The 20,099-nt window shown below is 37.8% G+C and overlaps 1 protein-coding gene across 2 annotated transcripts; it reads left to right on the top strand.

Annotated features, from left to right (window-relative positions):
* The first annotated feature begins 10,293 nt into the window (after nucleotides 1-10,293).
* LOC145813544 (alanine--tRNA ligase-like) lies at nucleotides 10,294-20,092 on the top strand. 2 transcript variants are annotated; one of them, XM_082909077.1, is made up of 8 exons: nucleotides 10,294-12,324; nucleotides 12,438-12,621; nucleotides 12,735-12,913; nucleotides 13,660-13,859; nucleotides 14,704-14,853; nucleotides 14,985-15,053; nucleotides 15,285-15,337; nucleotides 17,830-20,092. In XM_082909077.1, the coding sequence occupies exons 1-4, from the start codon at nucleotides 12,178-12,180 to the stop codon at nucleotides 13,690-13,692; spliced, it is 543 nt and encodes a 180-aa protein (XP_082765203.1). In that variant the 5' UTR covers nucleotides 10,294-12,177; the 3' UTR covers nucleotides 13,693-13,859; nucleotides 14,704-14,853; nucleotides 14,985-15,053; nucleotides 15,285-15,337; nucleotides 17,830-20,092. The 2 variants fall into 2 exon arrangements, with proteins under 2 accessions (XP_082765203.1, XP_082765202.1); XM_082909076.1 differs by lacking the exons at nucleotides 13,660-13,859; nucleotides 14,704-14,853; nucleotides 14,985-15,053; nucleotides 15,285-15,337; nucleotides 17,830-20,092 and having other exon boundaries at nucleotides 10,304-11,120; nucleotides 12,095-12,324; nucleotides 12,735-13,145.
* Nucleotides 20,093-20,099: the final 7 nt, after the last annotated feature.

Raw genomic sequence — 20,099 nt, 5'->3', positions numbered from 1 at the left:
AAACCCCGCTCGAGCGCAAGAAGACCCGCTCGAGCGGACCGTTCAAAAATTGGGCAACAACAATGGGAGCTAAAGCTCTACCAACCTGTAACAACCAAGCCCAACACATTCTAAAACTCAAACAAAAGAGTTTAAAGGTTGACAATACGATAGGTACAACTACCAACTCCACGGAACCGCGTCCGGAAAATAACAGAACAGTAAAAGGATAACCGGGATCGCTATAACCTCCCCCCCTTAAAGAATTTCGTCCTCGAAATTAAGGATATGCCAAAGCACAAGGCCAACGGATAGCACAACCCCAACACCCGAGTACTAGGAGAGGAACTAATCTCCCTACAAACCTTCGATTCACTCTTACCAAGGAAGAGACTAACCAAGGGAACACGTTCCAACGACAACACTGTAGGCATAAAAGCCACAACAAAAACAACCCTTCCGAGACAGTTTATTTGCCAAAAAGATTCATTTGGAATTCCTCAAAACCCTTGAATTAAATCAATTTCTCAACAACGCCCTTAGGTGGCCCAACCACCAGAAAAATTTTGTTTTCCATTTTTTTTTTTTAATAATACCATCAACAACCATCACGCACACAGTGATGCCACAACCAACACAGAACATAACATTTCTATAATGATGTTAATAGAGATAACAACAGTACTATCAACACATAAGGCATAAGAAATTCGTGGTTTTGCAATTTCATCCCGCCTCCCTTTACTTAACCAATTTAATAATATACACCTGGCTCAGAACCTGGCCAAACAATTAAATGAGATAGTAACTCATATAAAACATTTTTCACTTCACAATAGATAAACATATGAGCTATATCAATCTTTCAATAGATACACATTTTGGTGCTGTATCATCGGAGTCCATCCCCTATCTCCTCCCAAACAATATACATACATAATGTATAAAAAAAAATCCAATCATTCACAATGATCATTCAATACACAAATTTGCTGTATTATTATAACCGTCATATTCAATGACACAACCGGATGATTAGTTTCAGTTTTCCCTAATCAATATACAAGTCTACAACGAATGAGACTAACCTCAAGGTGACAAATGTCAACCCAAAACCCAATACCAAAAGCTGACTAATCAACTCAATAAACCATCACTCTCAGTAAGCCACACACTGAAGTGCCACTAACCCCAAACACGGAGTTCTCCACACAAACCCCCAAATTTTGGAATCTCAACGGATCTCCTAAAATCGAACCACATCAACACTGTGTCTAAGGGAATCACTATTTGCCCCTCCCATTGCTACCTAGCAAACCTGCTCATCTCCTCGACTCAAGACCGACATGGTCAACCTCAATCACGAAGGACTATTTTGACCAACGCTATTCTCATTACTCTAGAACTCAAACTGTTCTTCCTCCAAAGAATGCTGCCAGCATCCACTCACAAACCAATGGGGTCACCACGGACTCACAACCACTCACAACCACTCACAATTGATAACCAATCACAATACAAACACTACCCCTATACAAACGATGGGGTCACCATGGACTCCTTAACTAGCAAAGCCCAGAACACAAATCATCATACAGGTACCAAGCAAGCAACAACATCAGGATCATTGATCCCTTTAACAACTCCTCAATAGGAAAAAGAGGATTCGAGATTCCACACATACTCCCCAATACATGAGGGTTAAACAAACAACAACATGCATACATAAACGATACATAAACATGGTGCCTCAGCATCCAACAGCACACCGGTCAACAACAAAATGATTCATATAATACACCACCGGCCAATAACACAAAAATCCCCCTCCAGGGTAAAACCATAGGACTAACTAATAAGTCGCCCTTCGCGAGGCTCCCAAAGCCTGGCCTGCCCATTTCTGGTACCGATAATGTCCTTGACTGGACGGATACAACTGAGTCTGACTGGGTTTTGAAACACCCGAAGAATTTACACGCAAAGGACAAAAACGTCTACCATGGCCCAGCTGACCACAAACAAAACAACCACCAGACCCCTTACTCTAAGGCTGGTCTGAAACCTGCACCTCCCCGGAACCCCCAACTGATGAGTCTGAAACCCCGGGCGAAGGAAAGGAATTAGTCCCTGACTGAGCGTGTTTCCGCCTCCACTCCTTACTGAGCCTAGAGCGCTTAGGAACCGAAGGACTTACCAAGATGGTCTCTTCCCTATCCCGACCATCACTCACAACCATGGCCTCCACATGGGCCGCTGCCTCGACTAAATTATAATAATCCTTCCAAAAGGATCCAGCTACCTTCTCCCGAATATCGAAACACAATCGTCTTTCAAACTCATAACAACGACGCTCCTCTGTTGCCACCAACTCTGGAGCAAATCTCGACAAACTAGTAAACCGCATCTCAAACTATGCCACAGGAGTATCATCCTGACGCAACTCCAAAAACTGATCCCTCAACCTTTCCCAAGCAGAAGGAGGGAAATCCTTGGCCCAAAAGGCCTCGGTAAAAGCAACCCACGTGCTACCTACGGTATTCTTAGCGTACTTCCACCAATAACTCGCATCGCCCTTCAATTGAAAAGTCGCCAAAGAAACCCTCAACTCCTCCTTTTCGACTCTGAGCATATCAAGAGTCTTGGTAATCTGCTCCAACCAACTCTCTGCCTCCAACGGTTTAGCCTCCCCCACAAACTCTGGTGGGCCGGAGCGGAAAAACTCTTTAGTAAGCTTGAGAGCATGCCTGCTGCCGCCCTCAGTGCGAGCTAGGGCGTCTTGCACTACTCTCACAATCTCACGTGCGACGTCCTCGCCGACAGCCGATGCTGCAACGGCAGGTGCTAAAGGAGCTGCTGTGTCCTTACCGACACTCCTACTACTCAACCGTCCTCTACCTCCTCGTGTAGACATCCTATAAAGCACAAAAGCAAATACCCCGCTTAGTGCACCACACATTAGCCTTCTCCGAGGCACACTCTACTACTATTAAGTCACAAGACTCATTAGTCACAAAATATACATCTCTATTGCATATAATCATCTAAACATATAAACACATAATTGAATCAAGTCCACAAAGATAGCCACTCACCCCGGAACTCTCAAGGAATTCCTATCAGAAACCACGTCGATCAGGCGTGTTTCCGAAAGGACCTCAAAGCAAGTTCACCGGCTATGAATACTATCCGAGAGACTGAATCCCATGCTCACATAAATGCAACACATAAGTCCTAACTTTCATGATATCTATATGCAACGTCCTCACTATATGTAGTAAACCCACTGTGGTAAAAACCACTTCCCACGAGCCCAAAGTATTCAAACCCAGCTCGCTCTGATACCAAGTTGTCACGCCCCACTTTTTAATTACTCGAAGTATTACCGACTTCATTTACTTAATTCCATTTCAGAAATAACAAGCGAAAATAAACTCATATATTCAATTCGTAGAAGTGAATAACACTGCTCTCATTCGTATGCAAGTAAATACAACATGAGCATAATAAATAAATTGCCCTTGGGCTTACATCATTAAAAACAAATCAAGAAGAAGGGTGCAACCCTTTACACATATGGCATTCCGCCCATATAAGAAAGGCCCCATGGCCAACAAATCAGAAGATCCAAATCTTGCAGCACATTCAGCTCAACACCTAAAAAAAAAATTCAACAACGTGGGATGAACATATAGTCCAGTAGGGATCTCAACATGGTCCTCAACAATAACAACATACAGATAGCTATGATCATGAATACCCACTCTCATACTAGAATATTAATGTGACAATTTATACAAAATATCATGAGTATGAGCTTTTCTTGAAAACAACCATTTCAATCAACGCCATAGGCGATTCAATTTTCTTTTCCTTTCATTAATCCCCGTTCCCAATCTTTCATAACATTAACAATACCTTAGGAAATAAATTCACTAAACCCACTACTCTCTTCCATTTTCTAAACATACACAGATATACCTTTTCAAAGTATATGTTTCTTTAAAAAATCCGTTCTCCTTCACACTTTCCGAAAGACAAATATGACATTTTGGCTTCTTCTCGATACAATCAACTCTATACATGCACTGTTATAAAAAGAGATAATAACTCACCGACATGCATAAGATAAATCAATGAGCAACTTGGCCCTCCAAAATCGTAATCAACACAATCCATGATATTCCCAAACAAGCTGAAATATCAACAACAAAACTTTGCTCTACTAGCTATGTGCGTAGTAAGCCAAAGACACACCTCTCACCACAACATGCCAGTTTACCAGGCGCTAGCCGGAAGGGTATGGTGCCTTATATTCTCAGCACAGTCAGTTCTCCAGGCGCTAGCTGGAAGGTCACGGTACCTCTGATTCTTAGCGCAAGTTATAACACCACCAATCCAACACAACAGGGCATATTCAACATGTATAACACATATACACAAACCATCAAGATACAAGCAATGTGTTAAAGTATATGAACAAATAACTACCTTCTCCCGAGCAAGCATACATATATAATGTATCTCAACACTTCATCACATACGATGTTCAATCAATAATGGTATAATGCATACACGACCATTCAACTTAACTGTGTCATCCTCCACCGATGACCAAGGACAAAACCTCTAGATGCAAATATTTAGTACATCTATTAAAGACTCAATTACTATGAGACCACAAACCCGACAACACATTAACATGGTAGTTTAAGATACAATCCCACACATGTGTGTGTTCAACACTCAAGAAACAACAATCCAATTTTCATACGTATTTCAAAATACTTTTCCCATTTCACAAAACAAGTTCCATTTCCCTTTTGTTTTCACAAAACCAACTCCGTCCCTTTTGTTGACACCAAGCCAAATCCATTCCTTTTGTTTTACAAAACCAATTCCATTGATAATAAAGCCATAACTCACATTAGTCCACTACATTCATTTCAAACCATTCCAAAGCCAAAGTTAACCCCTTAGGCATTAACACCTTCACCCAACCCACATCAACAATAGAGATTTAAAAAAAAAAAAGATTCACTATCCTCCATTTTAATTTATCAATCAAAATATGATTTAAGGCTTTTTCTTCTATCAACTACAACATGCTAATTTACACTCCAATTAGCCCAAAACAACCATCAATGATAACATAACCATTTTCCAACACCCAACCGTAGGTTCCTTCTCATGATTTCAAACAAATCCAACATGGATATGATTTTCATGCAATACAAAATTACCACATGTCTATCTATAGACGAAGTATTGAAAAAGAACAAGGAAATCCCTACCTCAAATGTAGAACCCAAGGAGAGGAAGAGCTAAACTCGGAAGTGCTCTAAACACCAAATTTCTTAGATCAAAATGTAGCTCTCAATGATCAACACACTTCTTACAAAGGCTCAAGGTGAGGAAAACACTCCTACTAGATCAAACCCTAGAGAGAAGTTAGGTTTTAGAGTGAGGAGCTCTCAAAAATCGGTTTTGGGAAAGTAAGAGAGAGAAAGGAAATGTAAAAAGTGATTTAAAATAGCCTAGCTATCAACTGATATACGACTCTCCCGCTCGAGCGGAGAACACAACGCTCGAGCGTCAAGAACAAAAATCTAGGTACGCTCGAGCGCAAGAAGTCCCACTCTAGCGCCAAGACACAAGAATAAAGTACATCCGCTCGAGCGCGAAAACTAGTCCGCTCGAGCGTAGATTTCTCCCTTCCAGAACTTACACCAAAAAGTACTACCCGCTCGAGCGCCAGAGTACCCGCTCGAGCGCAACCGCTCGAGCGTAAAGAAATCCGCTCGAGCGTAGAAAACACATCTGCAAAAGTTTTGCAGAGGCACGAAATACTGGAAGTGTGTAAACCCCGCTCGAGCGCAAGAAGACCCGCTCGAGCGGACCGTTCAAAAACTGGGCAACAACAATGGGAGCTAAAGCTCTACCAACCTGTAACAACCAAGCCCAACACATTCTAAAACTCAAACAAAAGAGTTTAAAGGTTGACAATACGATAGGTACAACTACCAACTCCACAAAACCGCGTCCGGAAAACAACAGAACAGTAAAAGGATAACCGGGATTGCTATAATGGTCATATGGACAAATAAGTAGATTAGATAGACAGATAGGTGTGATATGGACAAATAATAGAAAATACGTGAACATATAGGTAGATAAATAAATGACATTTAGACAAATAATTAAGCTGGACATATAAGTAGATAGTAGACATATAGACATATAGGTAAGGATAATATAATTTTTCAAATTATTACTATTTTTTTAGCTCAAAAAAATAGAGTTTCAATCTATTACTCCAACAGGGAAAAAAAAAAGAATTAAACCAACAAACCTTATTTGTTTCGAATGAGTTTTATTTCCATAGCAAATTGAATTGTTGATTTGAGATCAAGTGTTTTCAAAAGGATTGGACTTACTGTTAGTCCATAATCTGGATTGGAGGATGTTGTTTGGATCAGTAATTCCATAGTCTCAAAAATGGAACCAAAAAGAAAAAGAAAAAGAAAAAGAAAAAGAAAAAGAAATTTATGGTTGATATTTAAAGTTGGTGTTGTAGGTTCATACCTTAAGTAAATCCAAACTATTGATGTAAAATTCTAAAGATTTTATGGGTTTTCGTGTTTAGGATTGTAGTCTTCTCTATCTGGACTCGTGGGGTTCACTTTGATTTTATTTTTATGATTCGAATTGTTCCTTTTGTAAGATTCTTCATATTTATCATACACACAAAAATTAGATCAATTTAATAATTGTAACTTAATTTATTGCGTTTGTCAAAAAAATGGTTTATTTTTAAAAACACTATGATATATACGAATGGTTCGGTAAAATAAACGATTTAAATTATCAAAACAAGAATCATGATGAGGGAGTTAGGGTAGCTCCTATGCGGAGGCACATCAGCCACTATTGTGTGGTCATATGGAACCATTTCGGGGCCCATTTTAATAATCCGAATCTTTTACTTTTTAAAATATATTGCAAAGAACATACTTGTAAAAAATTAAGGTGATCAAATATCGTTAATCTTTTTATCCACTCACATTTGTATTCAGTTTTATATTTCAAATCACATTTATCATTTATTTTTGAAGATACAATATAATTCGATGAAATGATTAATAATATCTGATCAACTTAATTTTTGCAGTTATGTTCTACTCAATATACTTTAAAAAGTAAATGATTTAGATCATCGAAACAGATCCCAAAATGGGCCAATATAACAGCACAACAGTAGTTGATACACCCCGCACACTCGTTATCGCATGGTAAGCCCCACGTGTTCAGACAATACTCACCAGTCTAGACTATTAAAAATAAAATTGTAACAGAAAAAAATGAGAGAAAACTTTTAATAATTGAAATTTTCGAAACTAAAGTTTAAAGGTAAATTTGTCCATGCAAATATGCCACCTTTGACTATTTTTTAAAAAAAATTTATTTGTGAGAGCATTTTTAGTAAATCCACTCTCTAAGAGTCCTATTCCATCAGACCCAAAGTGTTTTATAATATTCCATTACGTCCCATTACATAGTAGAAGACCAAAACACCCTCACACAAACACGCGCCCCATCTTTGAATCAAATAACCTTCTCTCTTCCCCTCTCTTCTTGTAGAAAATCACGCACAGTATCTCCATCATTCCAAAAATTCAAAACCGTATTCCATGTCGTCTCAACACCCAGAAGACTCTCATTTTCCCATCGTCGTATCGTCTCATCGTCTTTTTTGTCATCTCTACGTTGTCGGTCACTGAAATCGTGGAAATTACCATTATTGAACATCCGTAAGTTACATCTTCGTCAAAATCACCATCGACGACCATTTGTGACAACGCAACCGTCGAAATGGGTCAAAAACGTAAGTAATCTCATCATTCTTGTATGTACACCGTAAATCTCTTTTTCAACAAACGACATTGTGAACTTTCACAAATATCCCTTGTTTCTATTCATACAATATATGGAACTTCATATTGCTATTGTTCATGCCCTAATCGTTTATCTAAACCCCTCAACTCCAAGCCTTAATTATATGGGTTTTTTTTTTCAGCCAAAAACATTACAGTGGCCATTACGTTGTGTTGAAAGATGTAAACATTCACATGAAATTAAAAAGTGTTGGGCAAGCAAATTGTTTCAGTTGTTGTTGTTGTTGTTGTTGTTATTGAAAGCTGTAAACATTCACATGGATTGAAAAATGATGAGCCAATTAAATTGTTTCAGATGTTATTGTTATTGTTGTTGAAAGATGTAATCATTCACATTAAATTGAAAATTGTTAAGTAAGCAAATTGTTTCAGTTGTTGTTGTTGTTTTTGAAGGTTGTGAACATTCACATGTATTGCAAAATGTTGCACCAATCAAATTATTTCAGATGTTATTGTTGTTGTTGAAAGATGTGAACATTCACATAGATTGAAAAATATTGGGCTAGTCAAATTATTTCAGATGTTATTTTTGTTGTTGTTGAAAGCTATGAACATTTACATAGATTGAAAATGTTTGGCCAATTAAATTGTTGTTGTTAACCGTAGTGAACATTCACATGAAAACAATGAATCATGGTCCAACTTCCTTAGGTCAGATGTTATTGTGATATATAATTATGTTGTGAACATTCATAACATATGTAAATTAATTAGACACTTTGTGAACATTCACCACTGTGTTTAGAGGAAATATATCACTTTTGTTATCCCATGTTTGAAACTGTATTTCAATTTTGAGGTTATACTATAAAATTGGCATTGCATGATTGTAGTAAGTCTGTGCACTGTCATTCAAATTAATACTATAAATGTTCATAACATCCTTTGATCTGTTTGGGTTAACATCTAATGTTCTTGAATGTTGTTCATGGTTGTATATACACACATTGATTTTTACACACACACACACTATACACATTGTGTTTTTGCTGACACATTGGACATCCACATCCATGGACAGATGTGGATGTTCGCTGTCATGCACACAATTGTGGACAATCACACCTAAGCACACAATTGTGAACATTTATATTTATGCTAATGTTGTGAATGTTCACATCTGTGCCACTATTCTAATCACATGAGCCTTGTCTTAATTTTTTTTTATGCTCTATTTTGTAGATATTGCACAAAAGAAAACCTCAAAGCAAAAAAGAGACGAGTACCTTGTCAAGAAAGAAAGCCCACGTGCAAATACTAACAGCGATATTGACATGCGGTGTGTCAACTACAGATCTAACATGACCGGATTGGTGAAATTAATGAAAAGCACCAAATTTACACAAGCATAGCTCGGCCGCCTGCGGCAAACATCTTTCTGGCATTTATTAGATGCATTGAGAAACGATGAGATCGACCTTGACAAATTTATGAAATACGATGATGTTATTGTGCATGTCCTACAAATGTACGAGGCTTCAAAAGATGCTTTCTACATTAGGGAGAAGAAGATGAACATATACGATAACGACATTAAGCTGAGTTTTGGTGTGGACCATGGCACCAAACCAATGGACATATCATATGGTGCGAAACCAAAGATTGGCATTATAAAAAAAAGGTGTAAAAATATCAGCCGGTTGACTTCAAAATGGATACACACTCTTTTGACTGAGGCATTGAAAGGCAAAAAGAAAGATGACAACGAAAAAGTCACCCACTAGTCTGCATGTATGTTTGCTAGAAACTTTTTTTCTCGACAAGCGGCAAGACAATAGGATGGGGCTACTGCGCACATATGGTCCCATTGGAAAGCATGAAAGAATATGATTGGGCCAAACAAATTAGAACAACGGTGACATCCTCCATTTCCCAAAACGACAAAAAGCCAGCAAAAGTCACCGGCTGTGTCATGTTATCGACGGTAAGTCACTACAATAAAACTGACTTTTTACGGCATCACATCAACGACATACAATAAATGCACGCCGTAGTTTCTCACTTTTACGACTTGCTTTTTTTGCATGTCGTAAATACTTTTCCAACCACGGCGTGTTTATTGCGTAGGTCGTGAATGGTAATAACGATGATTTTTTTACGGCTTGCAATGTACACCGTAAATAATAAAACTTTCTACGACATGCATATGGCATGCCGTTCATACATCAATTATATACGACGCACATACGTCAGTCGTGAAAAGGAATACTTTTCACGGCGTACACAACGCCCGCCATTAAAAATATTACACTATTTACGACGCACACATCACCTGTCGTTAAAAGTATTACCTTTTTACGACGCACAATGCATGTCGTGAAAGGTATGACCAAAAAAACAAATAACGCCAAAAAAAAAAAATTTCTGGCACCAATTCTTCAAAAAAAAATTAATAATAATAAAAAATAATCAAAAGCCCCAACTCTCAACCCTAACACACAAAACCAACCTCTGAGTTGGTCTCAAAACTATTCAATTGCAAGTCACTACCAACCTTGGCTTTAACCTTCAGCCTTCAAAACATACCATGAAACTCCATTTTCTTCATCATCATCCTCGTCGTTGAGACTAGTCCCCAAGCTCGATCTCTCCCAAATCAGCTTCTTCCTCTCCTTTCGTGATTCCTGACTTCACGTCCTTGAACAGATCGTCGAGGGCGATCTCAAATGCCCTCTCAAATCCGATTTCATCAAATTCATCTTCACCTTCGACAAACTCCAAACCTCCAATTTTTACTTCTCCAAAATCATTCTCACCAATTCCAATCTATTAACTATCCTCTTCGGCAATTGAATCCCCGATCTCAAAATCTCCATGAATGTTCCATCTAAAATGCACCACATCGACTCCAAATCCAATTGTTGCGACTACTTGTCCACTGGTAAAAATAAAGAGAGGCTTCGAAGGGGAGGGGTTTCAAATGGTGCTCTCTCTCTCTCTCTCTCTCTCTCTCTCTCTCTTTCTTTCTTTCTCTTCACCTCACTCTCATACTCTCTCTCATATGTCCCACCACACCACCAATTTCTAGGGTTTATACATCTCGTTGTGGCAAATCGTCCCAATTGATAGTTCTGAGAAGCCATGAACGAAGAGACACCACTCGTCGCTTGATTTCTGATGCATCTGAGGTCGAACCCAAATCCCGTTTGGATGATTCGAACGTGAAGAAATTGGGTTCAAAAATTTCAGGTTAGTGATGGTGTTTTTGCTTTTGAAACTCTGTTTGGTTGTCGAGAAAATAATGATATGTACAAGTTTATGCTTCCTGTCTCTAGCAGAATTGAAGGATTTAGTGCTTTTGACAGATAAATGTTCAAATAAATAAATAGAAGTACCTTGCTAGCAATTTAGGTATTTTTTTATGCAGTTTGATTCAATGTTGAACTTGGTGAAAAGTTTATCAATCTTATTGTCTCTTGGTATAATTGTCTAATGCTTTGAATGTTCTTTTAGTGCTTCCTTCACTATGAAACAATTAAATTTTAAACTGCTTGAAAGCTTACAGTTATATTACTGTTGTTTGAGAATTTGTTCATCTGGTTATCAGATTTGCAGTTAGTATAATTTGGACTCGGTGTAATTTATGTATCCTTTCCTCATATATTTTGCTCATACCAGTCTTTATTGGAAGGTCAAGTGTTGGAAGGACTTAGGTTTTGAGGTTTATACATATCTAACATTTCCTGTTACCAAGGCACCCTGGTAGTTGATTTTTCTAGTTGTCAATTAATAGATTTGACATTTTAGCCTATGATGAACATGCGAACCAATAGCTTCCTGGTGTTTTTTTATTCTTGGTCTAGTTTATTACTTTTCCAAATGGTGTTTTTTTAGCTTGCCTTTTCTATTCAACAGTCCTGGTGTTTTTCCTATTCTTGGTCTATTTTTCATTAGAATTGGTGAATGGGCACTTGATAGGAATTTGAGAAAGTGGTATGCCTTAAATCTCGAAGATGGTTGAATAAGCTCTTCATTTGAACATATGTTACGTAGTCTGGTGCCTGCTTATATTTATGTTCCCATGTACTCACTTTTTTAGTTAAAGGGTGTTTGTACACTATTTGGTTAACAGCTCCTTCACATTGTGTTAGTTTTAGCCAATAGATAATTGGATATTTTTGGTTTATGGGATATCGTTTAATATGATGATAAATTTATGACAGCATGGTAATAGTAACTATTTTGGGCAACTCTGTTCACTTGCTGGATCAGTTACATATTGCATTGAGCTTCTGTTCATTGTGCAATGCATCAACTAGATGTTCAGCTAGATATTACATTGAGCTTCTGTTCCTCTTCCCAAAAAGTAACTTCTTTAAATGGCCGCATGGAATCAGCAACTATTCCAGCAGCCAAGAAAGCTGATCTAAAGGCCAAAGTATCTATGCTTCAGGTTTTCATCTATGCTGAGCAAGAAATTACCCTATTTCAGTTCTATTGATAACCAACCCTGTTGCTTATATACCTTTGGGTTGAAGTTGATTCTAAATTGCTATATTTTACTAGAATCAAGTGATAAAAGCAAAAAAGAAGATTGCTGAAGAGAATATACAGAAAACTATCAAGGTTGCAATCGAGACAGCAGAAGTTGCTGCATTTGATGGAAAGGCTTTCTGTATATCACGTGTCAATGTTGGTTTGGACACTATAGCAATGCGCGAAGCAGTTGTCAAAGTCATGGACGAGAAGGTTGTTTGCAGTTTCTAGCCTTCCAGCTAATATGTCCCAATGCTTTTATTTATTTTGTCATAATGCTCTTATATGTCTGTATGAAGTTTGCATGACTAGTTTGTGAATGACAAGGGATAGCAATTATGGTTTTCAGCACAGATGAAACTGCAAACAAAGCTTTGGTGTGTGCTGCGGTACCTGAGAAAGAAGATAAATGTAAGCAATTAAAGATGTTGGAGTGGTTGGTGGCAGCTTTAAAGCCACTAAAAGAGAAGGGTGGAGGGGGAAAATGTGGTCTTGCTCAAGGCCAGGTTGGCAATTTTCTCCTGGTTACCAATCGAAAAATCTTGAAATGCTTGCTGTCATAGAAATATTTTTTTCACTGTTTGGCTAAAACAAACTTAGCCTTATGAAATTTTGACATTGGAAATGTATATAACAAACTTAGGAAATTGCCACAAAGAATGAGATTTAAATTTGGATTTAATTTAATGCGTTTTTGAACTGAAAATCGGAATAAATTCCCTTGACCACATTTTTGAATTGTTTAACGTTCACCTACTTTTGGACTTCTTGTGTGAGCTAGGTTGTTTAGGGAATATTGTTCAGGTATCAAACTTAGCGATGCTTCAAAAAACCTTAGGAAAAAGTTTGCCACTGGAAAAAGTAGCCCCTTCCATTGGAAATTAATCATCTACTTTTTTCTTTGATCTACCATTGTTGAAAGCGATAAAGTTCAGTATGATGAATGGAAGTTACTTAAATTAGTGGTTTGTGATGGAACTAGGTTTGTGCTGCTTTAGGTACATTAATTAGCTTGTGATGGACACATTAGAGTGTTTACATGTGTTATATAGACGGTGTCCTTTCTGTTGATTTGGTGTTTACTTGTTAGTTTGTTTATAAATTGATTTTGTGTTTGTGTGTGTGTGTGTGTGTGTGTGTGTTTATACAGGTTTGGTCATTTGAAGGTTTTTAATTGATTGTGTGTTTATGTTTTAGTTCGCTGGGTAAGTTGATTTTGGGTGTTGAATTTGTGATGTGTGTGTATATATAGATAAGAATCAATCAGTTGTCTATGTGGGAGTAGATGGTACTCTAGCAAGTCTTATTTATGTTGAGGATCAGATCAGAGAAGATGGTAGACATGTTGTTGAATCCTTGCATAAGCAAGGTGTCAGCCTATATATGCTTTCTGGGGACAAAAGGAGCACTGCTGAATATGTTGTATCTAAAGTTGGAATTCCAAGGGAAAAGGTACGAATTTTATTTTTTTCATTCGTTTCTATTTAGGCCACTTCTTGATGAATAAACACCTGAATCTCAAGGTTGAGGAAATCTGACCTTTATAAATATAATTGTTAAATTCAAGAGCAGAGTGGGACTTATAGACCCTACTATGAAGACAGTGTTTATGAGTTCTGTATTAGATAAAGGAAAAAAAAAATTAGAATGAAACACAGTGAGACCAGCTAAGGTAGAAACTACCGGTGAAGATGGGAAAGATCCAGCTTATATAACCTCAAATTGCTTAATTTGAAGGATCATGGTTTCTAGTTGAGAATAAAATTTTGTTTTTCCTTCACTATTAAATTATTGTGGGAATTCATTATTTGTTTACTTTCTCAATACATGAGAGAATCATGGGCTGTAGTTATTTATTTAATACTCCACATTTTTGACTTACCATTACTCCATTAGGAGCCCTCAATAGTAGCTTCTGGTTGGAGTATCTATTCTGGGATTTCTCAATCTTTCTCCATGATGGATGTATCCTATATTAGGTATAGAAGTTAGCTCAACTTTTTGTGTTTGGTTCAACTCTGAATAACTGAGTTGGTAATTTGATCAACCATACGCTCTACAATTAACTCTATTTGATGGCAGTAGCATGTGTCTAAGTATGTGAGAGCTTAAGCTTCTAGACCAATAGCATAAGGCATGCTTGAATGCTTTGTAGTATGAATGACAGTATGAATGACATGTCAGAATATTAGAATATTTGCATAAAAAAGATGTTGGGGTAAATTTTGTACCGTTTAGAATTTGAAGATAGGTTTTTTTTTTTTTTTTTTTTTTTTTTTTTTGGGAGATGATTTAGAGCTTTTTGCATTATAACTGTGCTGCAATGGGTATTCATTATTGAGGGATCCACACCACAACAAAGGGCTCGCCTTCTCTGAGAAAGAGAGGGATGCCCATTATCTGCGTGGTCTTCGTCCCCCAGTCATCGTTGCCCCAAAATCTTCAGGTTATAAAAAATACACCGCCTCAGCTTTTGGATTCTTCATTTTCATTTTTGTGTGTTTTTAAATTTTCCTCGTCTTAGAAAAAAGGACTAATGATGGATATTTTTCTTGTTACTTTACCTACCAAATCAAGAAATTGATGCACAATATCTGCCAGTATCAAGTCCCACCGCGGAGTTACATGGCCATGATGGATATCTAGGTACGCCGTTCATGCTATTCAGTAAACTTCTGGACCATGAAGCTGATGCTAACTTCAATTATTTAATAAATCTAATTGATGCTAATAATGCCACTAATGCTACTCAAATTGTCTCTTCAATTTTTTTTTAATGTCATTTCTGTCTCTTTATACAAGATGTTTTTGTTTGTTTATAATGGTCCTGTATTTTGTGAAACCATGAAAAACTTTCCCCTTTTTGCTGTCCCTTAGGTGGTTTTTGGCTCTCCCGGTGTATTGAAAAGGTTGACATGTCTTACTTTGAGGTAATGAGACAACCAAGTAGGTCAATTATAACATGGATACGTCAATTAAAAAGATGACCCTTTCTCTTTCGCTCCCGGCTCCTATTGCAAGCAACCTTCGCCCGCTTAGAAGTGGATTCGAACCACTGACACAAGGATTTTCAGTCCTTTGCTCTAACCAGCTGAGCTACCTGAACCACTTTCCTAAAGTCTGTTTTCTTCATCGAATAGCGCCCTACCTTACCACTTGATTAGTAAGGGAAAAGCAAGCCCTTTACTAAAAAAAAGAGTGAGGGCTTTTTCGCCTGTTCGTCAAGCTTTCGAGCAGCTCTTTCAACTGCCGCCTAATCCCCCAACATGCTCAAGAACCGAGAGCCGTCCAGTCCCTGGACGGCCGGAGGGAGCTTGCTTATAGAAAGAAGATAGGCGGGCCGGTCAAACAAAAACAACGCGCAACGGGCTCTTCGCTCCTAGTCACTAAGTAGTGCTATTCTGTCCTCCGGGGGATTCCACCAAGAGGTTCTTTCTCTCACGTAATTTCGCCCGCCCGTTCCACTTCCGTGCCGGAGGAAATGGGATTCGAACCTATGATACAATCTTCTTGTATGTCGATTTAGCAAACCAATGCCTTAAGCCACTCAGCCCGCCCACCTCAATAGCTCAGCGGTAGAGCGGTCGGCTATTGAGCGCAAGCTTATGTCTCTGACCCGGGGCGGGGTACTTCTCATGACCTGTCCACGAAGGCTTCGCAAACAGAGGAGCGGGAACCCTTAGTGGAGTATCGCTTATCGGAGTGAACTTTCATAAGGCAGTTCAAACACAGTGAAAGAAAGAGATCGAATCGCATTTCTAGCTTAAAGTAGGACTGGAATAAGGCTGTAGCTTGAACTGGCTTGCCTTCTTAGACTAGACAGTGGCAATAGTGGGCCCAATTAGCAAATTCCACTTGGCAAGACTTTGGCTAAGTTCCATTCGTACCGATCACAAAGGAAGGAGAGATTGGTACAAAAATCATTTTAGAGCCCACAGGCTTCCCTTCATAAGTTCAGGAATGGTTTAAGGCTTGAGGCGAAGACTGTCTCATCATCGTCATCATTGCTTGCCATCATCTTCGTAGTTGGGATCACTAGTCGGTCGGTTGAGAGAGAAAGCCGGACCGTAGGTTTGAAGATTCGGTTGGGAAAGAGTACAGTCAAAGGTTCGAAAGAGCAGGCAAGAATGACTTAGATAAGGGGAGAAAACTCCCTTTTCAATCGGTCTTGAAGGCCTCTAGATCAGAATCCAGGTGAAGAAAGGGGGATCCATTTCATTCCATATAACAAATCAAATCTTCCTGCTCGTTGAATTGAACTAGCTAGCGCTGGCGCTTCATTCCACCTTTAGATTTAGACAGTTCTTAGCGAACAGCTGAAAGGAAAGGATCGGTAGGGGTGGTTCGGTAGGCGAGGCTCGTTGAGACCTTAGCCAAAGACGAGAATGGAAAAGAAGAAATGAAAGAAGAGAGAGAGCGGGAAGTGGTCAGCAGACAGCCGATATGGTAACATTTGAGAAGATTCGAGTTGCCACTTTCTCCTTAACGTCTGGAACGCACATGACTTGAAACTCGAGTTTAGGCTTTGGGAAAGGAAAGAGATCACCTGGCCTGTTAAGAAATCAGGAATCGAGTGGCCGGTTCGCTTCATTATTCACTCCTGTGAAAAGAAAGGCCCTATCTTTTACTAGTCTTCAACAAGGTCCAGGTTTGACATGGAAGCGCGATACGAAGCTCCAAGGAATGTCAGTAAGGTAATCCACAATAGATCCAGTGCGCTCGACAACATACTCTTTAGAAGGAGTAGTGATGAGCGAGTTCTTTTGCGCTTCTTTGGGAAAAGGGAATCACTTTTTTGTACCTGAGCCTATAAAGCACGAGCCATTTTCTTTTAGTTGTGATCGGGCCGTACCAGCCATAATGAATATTGGGATGTTGGACATCCTGTGATCAGCGACAATCTAGATGTCAGACTGGTGACGTGGAGTAGACCCATTAAGGGAATGGTATGGGCAGGATTGCATTCCCATTTTTTTTAGGTATGAATCACTTCACGGTAGAGAAGAGTATTCACTACGACACATACCTTGACCATAGATCGAGTGTAGGGCAGCGGGCAGAGGTTTGTCGATCTGCAGCTCTCGACTTCGTAGTGCCAGCTGTAGGGCTAGGTCACCTAAAATATGTATGTTAAGTACATAGGTAGATTTTCTTCACAACACTATATAAATTATTGTAGACAAGTTGGTTCCGTAAAAAACGCTTTCTTGTTGTAGTGAAGGTAATTAAGAGATCTCCAACTTGGTAATTTAGGATAATTAAATTAAGACATCCATGTTCCCCACAAGTCAAACAAGCTCTAAATGCAATGAGATAAAATTGATCTTGTTCCTCATCTAAAGTAGATTTAAGTCTCACAAATAAATTGTCAAAATTCGTTTGTGATATTGTTTTATGTGATGCTGAATAATTTGTGATGAAGTTGGGGTATACAATCTTCTTGTGAGGCGGTGAAATGGAGGGCAGGCTTTTCAAACTATCATGCCACATGTCTATATGTGAGTCTGGTTAATTTATTATTGTTCTTTAAAAAGACTCTACATGTGAGTTTTAATTCCAACACCATTTAAGAGTGAGATTCATATACTTTTGTAATAGAAATTTTATTGAATTAAAAGGTTGATAAACTAACTAGAAATCATTTGGACATTTGTTGGTTTGATTTGAGTCAAGACTAAACATCATTTCTAATAGTTTCACTTAAGTGTCTAAAAAACTAATTTTGAAATAGGAAATTTTAATATCTCACACTCTCTCTCATGAGCAATATAGGATACAGTCACTCCTATATTCCTAAATTACCAACATGTGCCATGCATTAAATGAATTATTAGTGTGATTTATATCTAAGGTACAAACACAAATGCATTGACAATTTTATATTTAATTTTTGAGCATTGTTATTCAAGACAAAAAATTAGATTTACTTTTTAAGTTCAATGATGTGGCAATTAATTAAGATATTAAATGTAACACTTTATCTCATATTTTCTCTAATTATTAACCAATTATATCACTTACACATCATTGGGTCTGGCCTTTTGGTGATACAAAACATTATTGGCATCCAATGCTTGTTATGCCTTCAAGAACAATTGCACTATCATTCCTTTTATTGTCTGCCTTTTTTTTTTTTTTTAAAATTTTTTTTGAAGAAGCAATTTTATCTGTCACAAGCAACTTTAATAAACGATAAATAACTAAAAAGTTAGAAGTAAGGGTGGATAGTTTGCACCAGTTCATGGTGTATATATATTGAGAGCATAAACATATGCTTCAATCTGTTGAATTTTTTGAAAATGGGATGTTAACATAGTTAGGATAGGACAACATTTGTGTGTCTGTGCATGTGCACATATAATCATGATAAATTCTCTCAATCTAATCCTAGTTGGCTTGTTCATTAATGTAAAATTCAAATACAATTGATTTTTTTTGTCTACTAATTTGGTGGTCTATTCAACTTATATTGAGATGGTGTTTTCTATGGCAGGTCCTAACTATATTGGTGATAGAGAATTTGGAAAGGAATGTGGATTCTATGGTTTGGGTCCTGAAATCTCGTGCTTCATTAGCCTTGAGACTCATTTATGTTTTGCAGGATTTATATTTTTTGGTTGTGTGACTCATTTAGAATGTTAGATATGCATAGTTTTGGATGGTTTAAACTTTTTGTACAGTTTAGAACTTAAGGATATAGTTTTTGAATGTTTGGAATGTATAGACAATTGTTGAATGTTTATAATTTATGGATATAGATTCTTTTTGGTGTTTCAAACAATATAATGGTAGTTGATTGATGTTTTGTGATTCTTGTTTGTAATATTTGTTAGATTGTACAAAATTGGTCAAATAAAACCTGCTGAATTTGAAAATATATATATATAAAAAAACCTACATATTCTACAGCAGGCATACTAAGTCGTATTACATATTTTACGGCGTGCAACCAGTGTCGTTATTTGTCTCACCAATTAACGGCGTGCAAAAGTAGTCATAGAAAAAGTAACGACGACACATAAAATCTGTCGTTAAATAGTTTTTAACGGCGTACTTTATAATGTCGTAGAAAAAGTAACAACGGCACACAAAATCTGCCGTTAAATAGTTTTTAACGGCGTACAATAACATGTCATAGAAAAAGTAATAACGACGCACAAAATCTACCGTTAAATAGTTTTTAACGGCATACGAAGCATGTCGTTGAAAGTGAATGACTTTCTATGATTGGTCATAATATGAGGCGCGCTGCACGTCGTAGAAGGGTTTTTATGACGTACATTGCGCGCCGTAAAAACCTTTTTTTGTTGTAGTGAGTATACATGTTTGCAAATATTAACATTCACATGTTCTTGGGTGTTGTTCATCTCTGCCAACTGTGAACATTCACATCTGTACCACTGATGTGAATGTTCATATTCACTTCTGCTGTACCAATGCTGTGAATGTTCACACATGTGCCACTGTTGTGAATGTTGACATTCACTTCTACTCTACTGCTGTGAATGTTCACAACTATGCCACTATTGTGAATGTTCACATATGTTGACATTGCTATGCGAAGGCTAAATAACATATGTCTTTGTTGTTTTGTTGAAGTACTGGTTGTGTGAACACATAACCATCCTACAACCCCACAAGCCCAATGCCATTCCTTATTCTGTTAAGTGGGACCTGACTGCTTTACAGAAG

The sequence above is a fragment of the Camellia sinensis genome, chromosome 15 (genome assembly GCF_055761805.1).
Source record: "Camellia sinensis isolate YWXY chromosome 15, ASM5576180v1, whole genome shotgun sequence".
Lineage (NCBI taxonomy): Eukaryota > Viridiplantae > Streptophyta > Magnoliopsida > Ericales > Theaceae > Camellia > Camellia sinensis.
The sequence above is the reverse complement of the archived record's forward strand: the minus strand, read 5'-3'. Positions and strand labels throughout refer to the sequence as shown.

Bases quoted from the DNA above. Each gene is read 5' to 3' on its own strand.
- LOC145813544 (XM_082909076.1), top strand. From the start codon at position 12,178: ATGCATCAACTAGATGTTCAGCTAGATATTACATTGAGCTTCTGTTCC. The intron at 12,325-12,437 runs GTTTTCATCTAT...ATATTTTACTAG, and splicing joins CCAAAGTATCTATGCTTCAG to AATCAAGTGATAAAAGCAAA. The intron at 12,622-12,734 runs TTGTTTGCAGTT...GTGAATGACAAG, and splicing joins CAAAGTCATGGACGAGAAGG to GGATAGCAATTATGGTTTTC.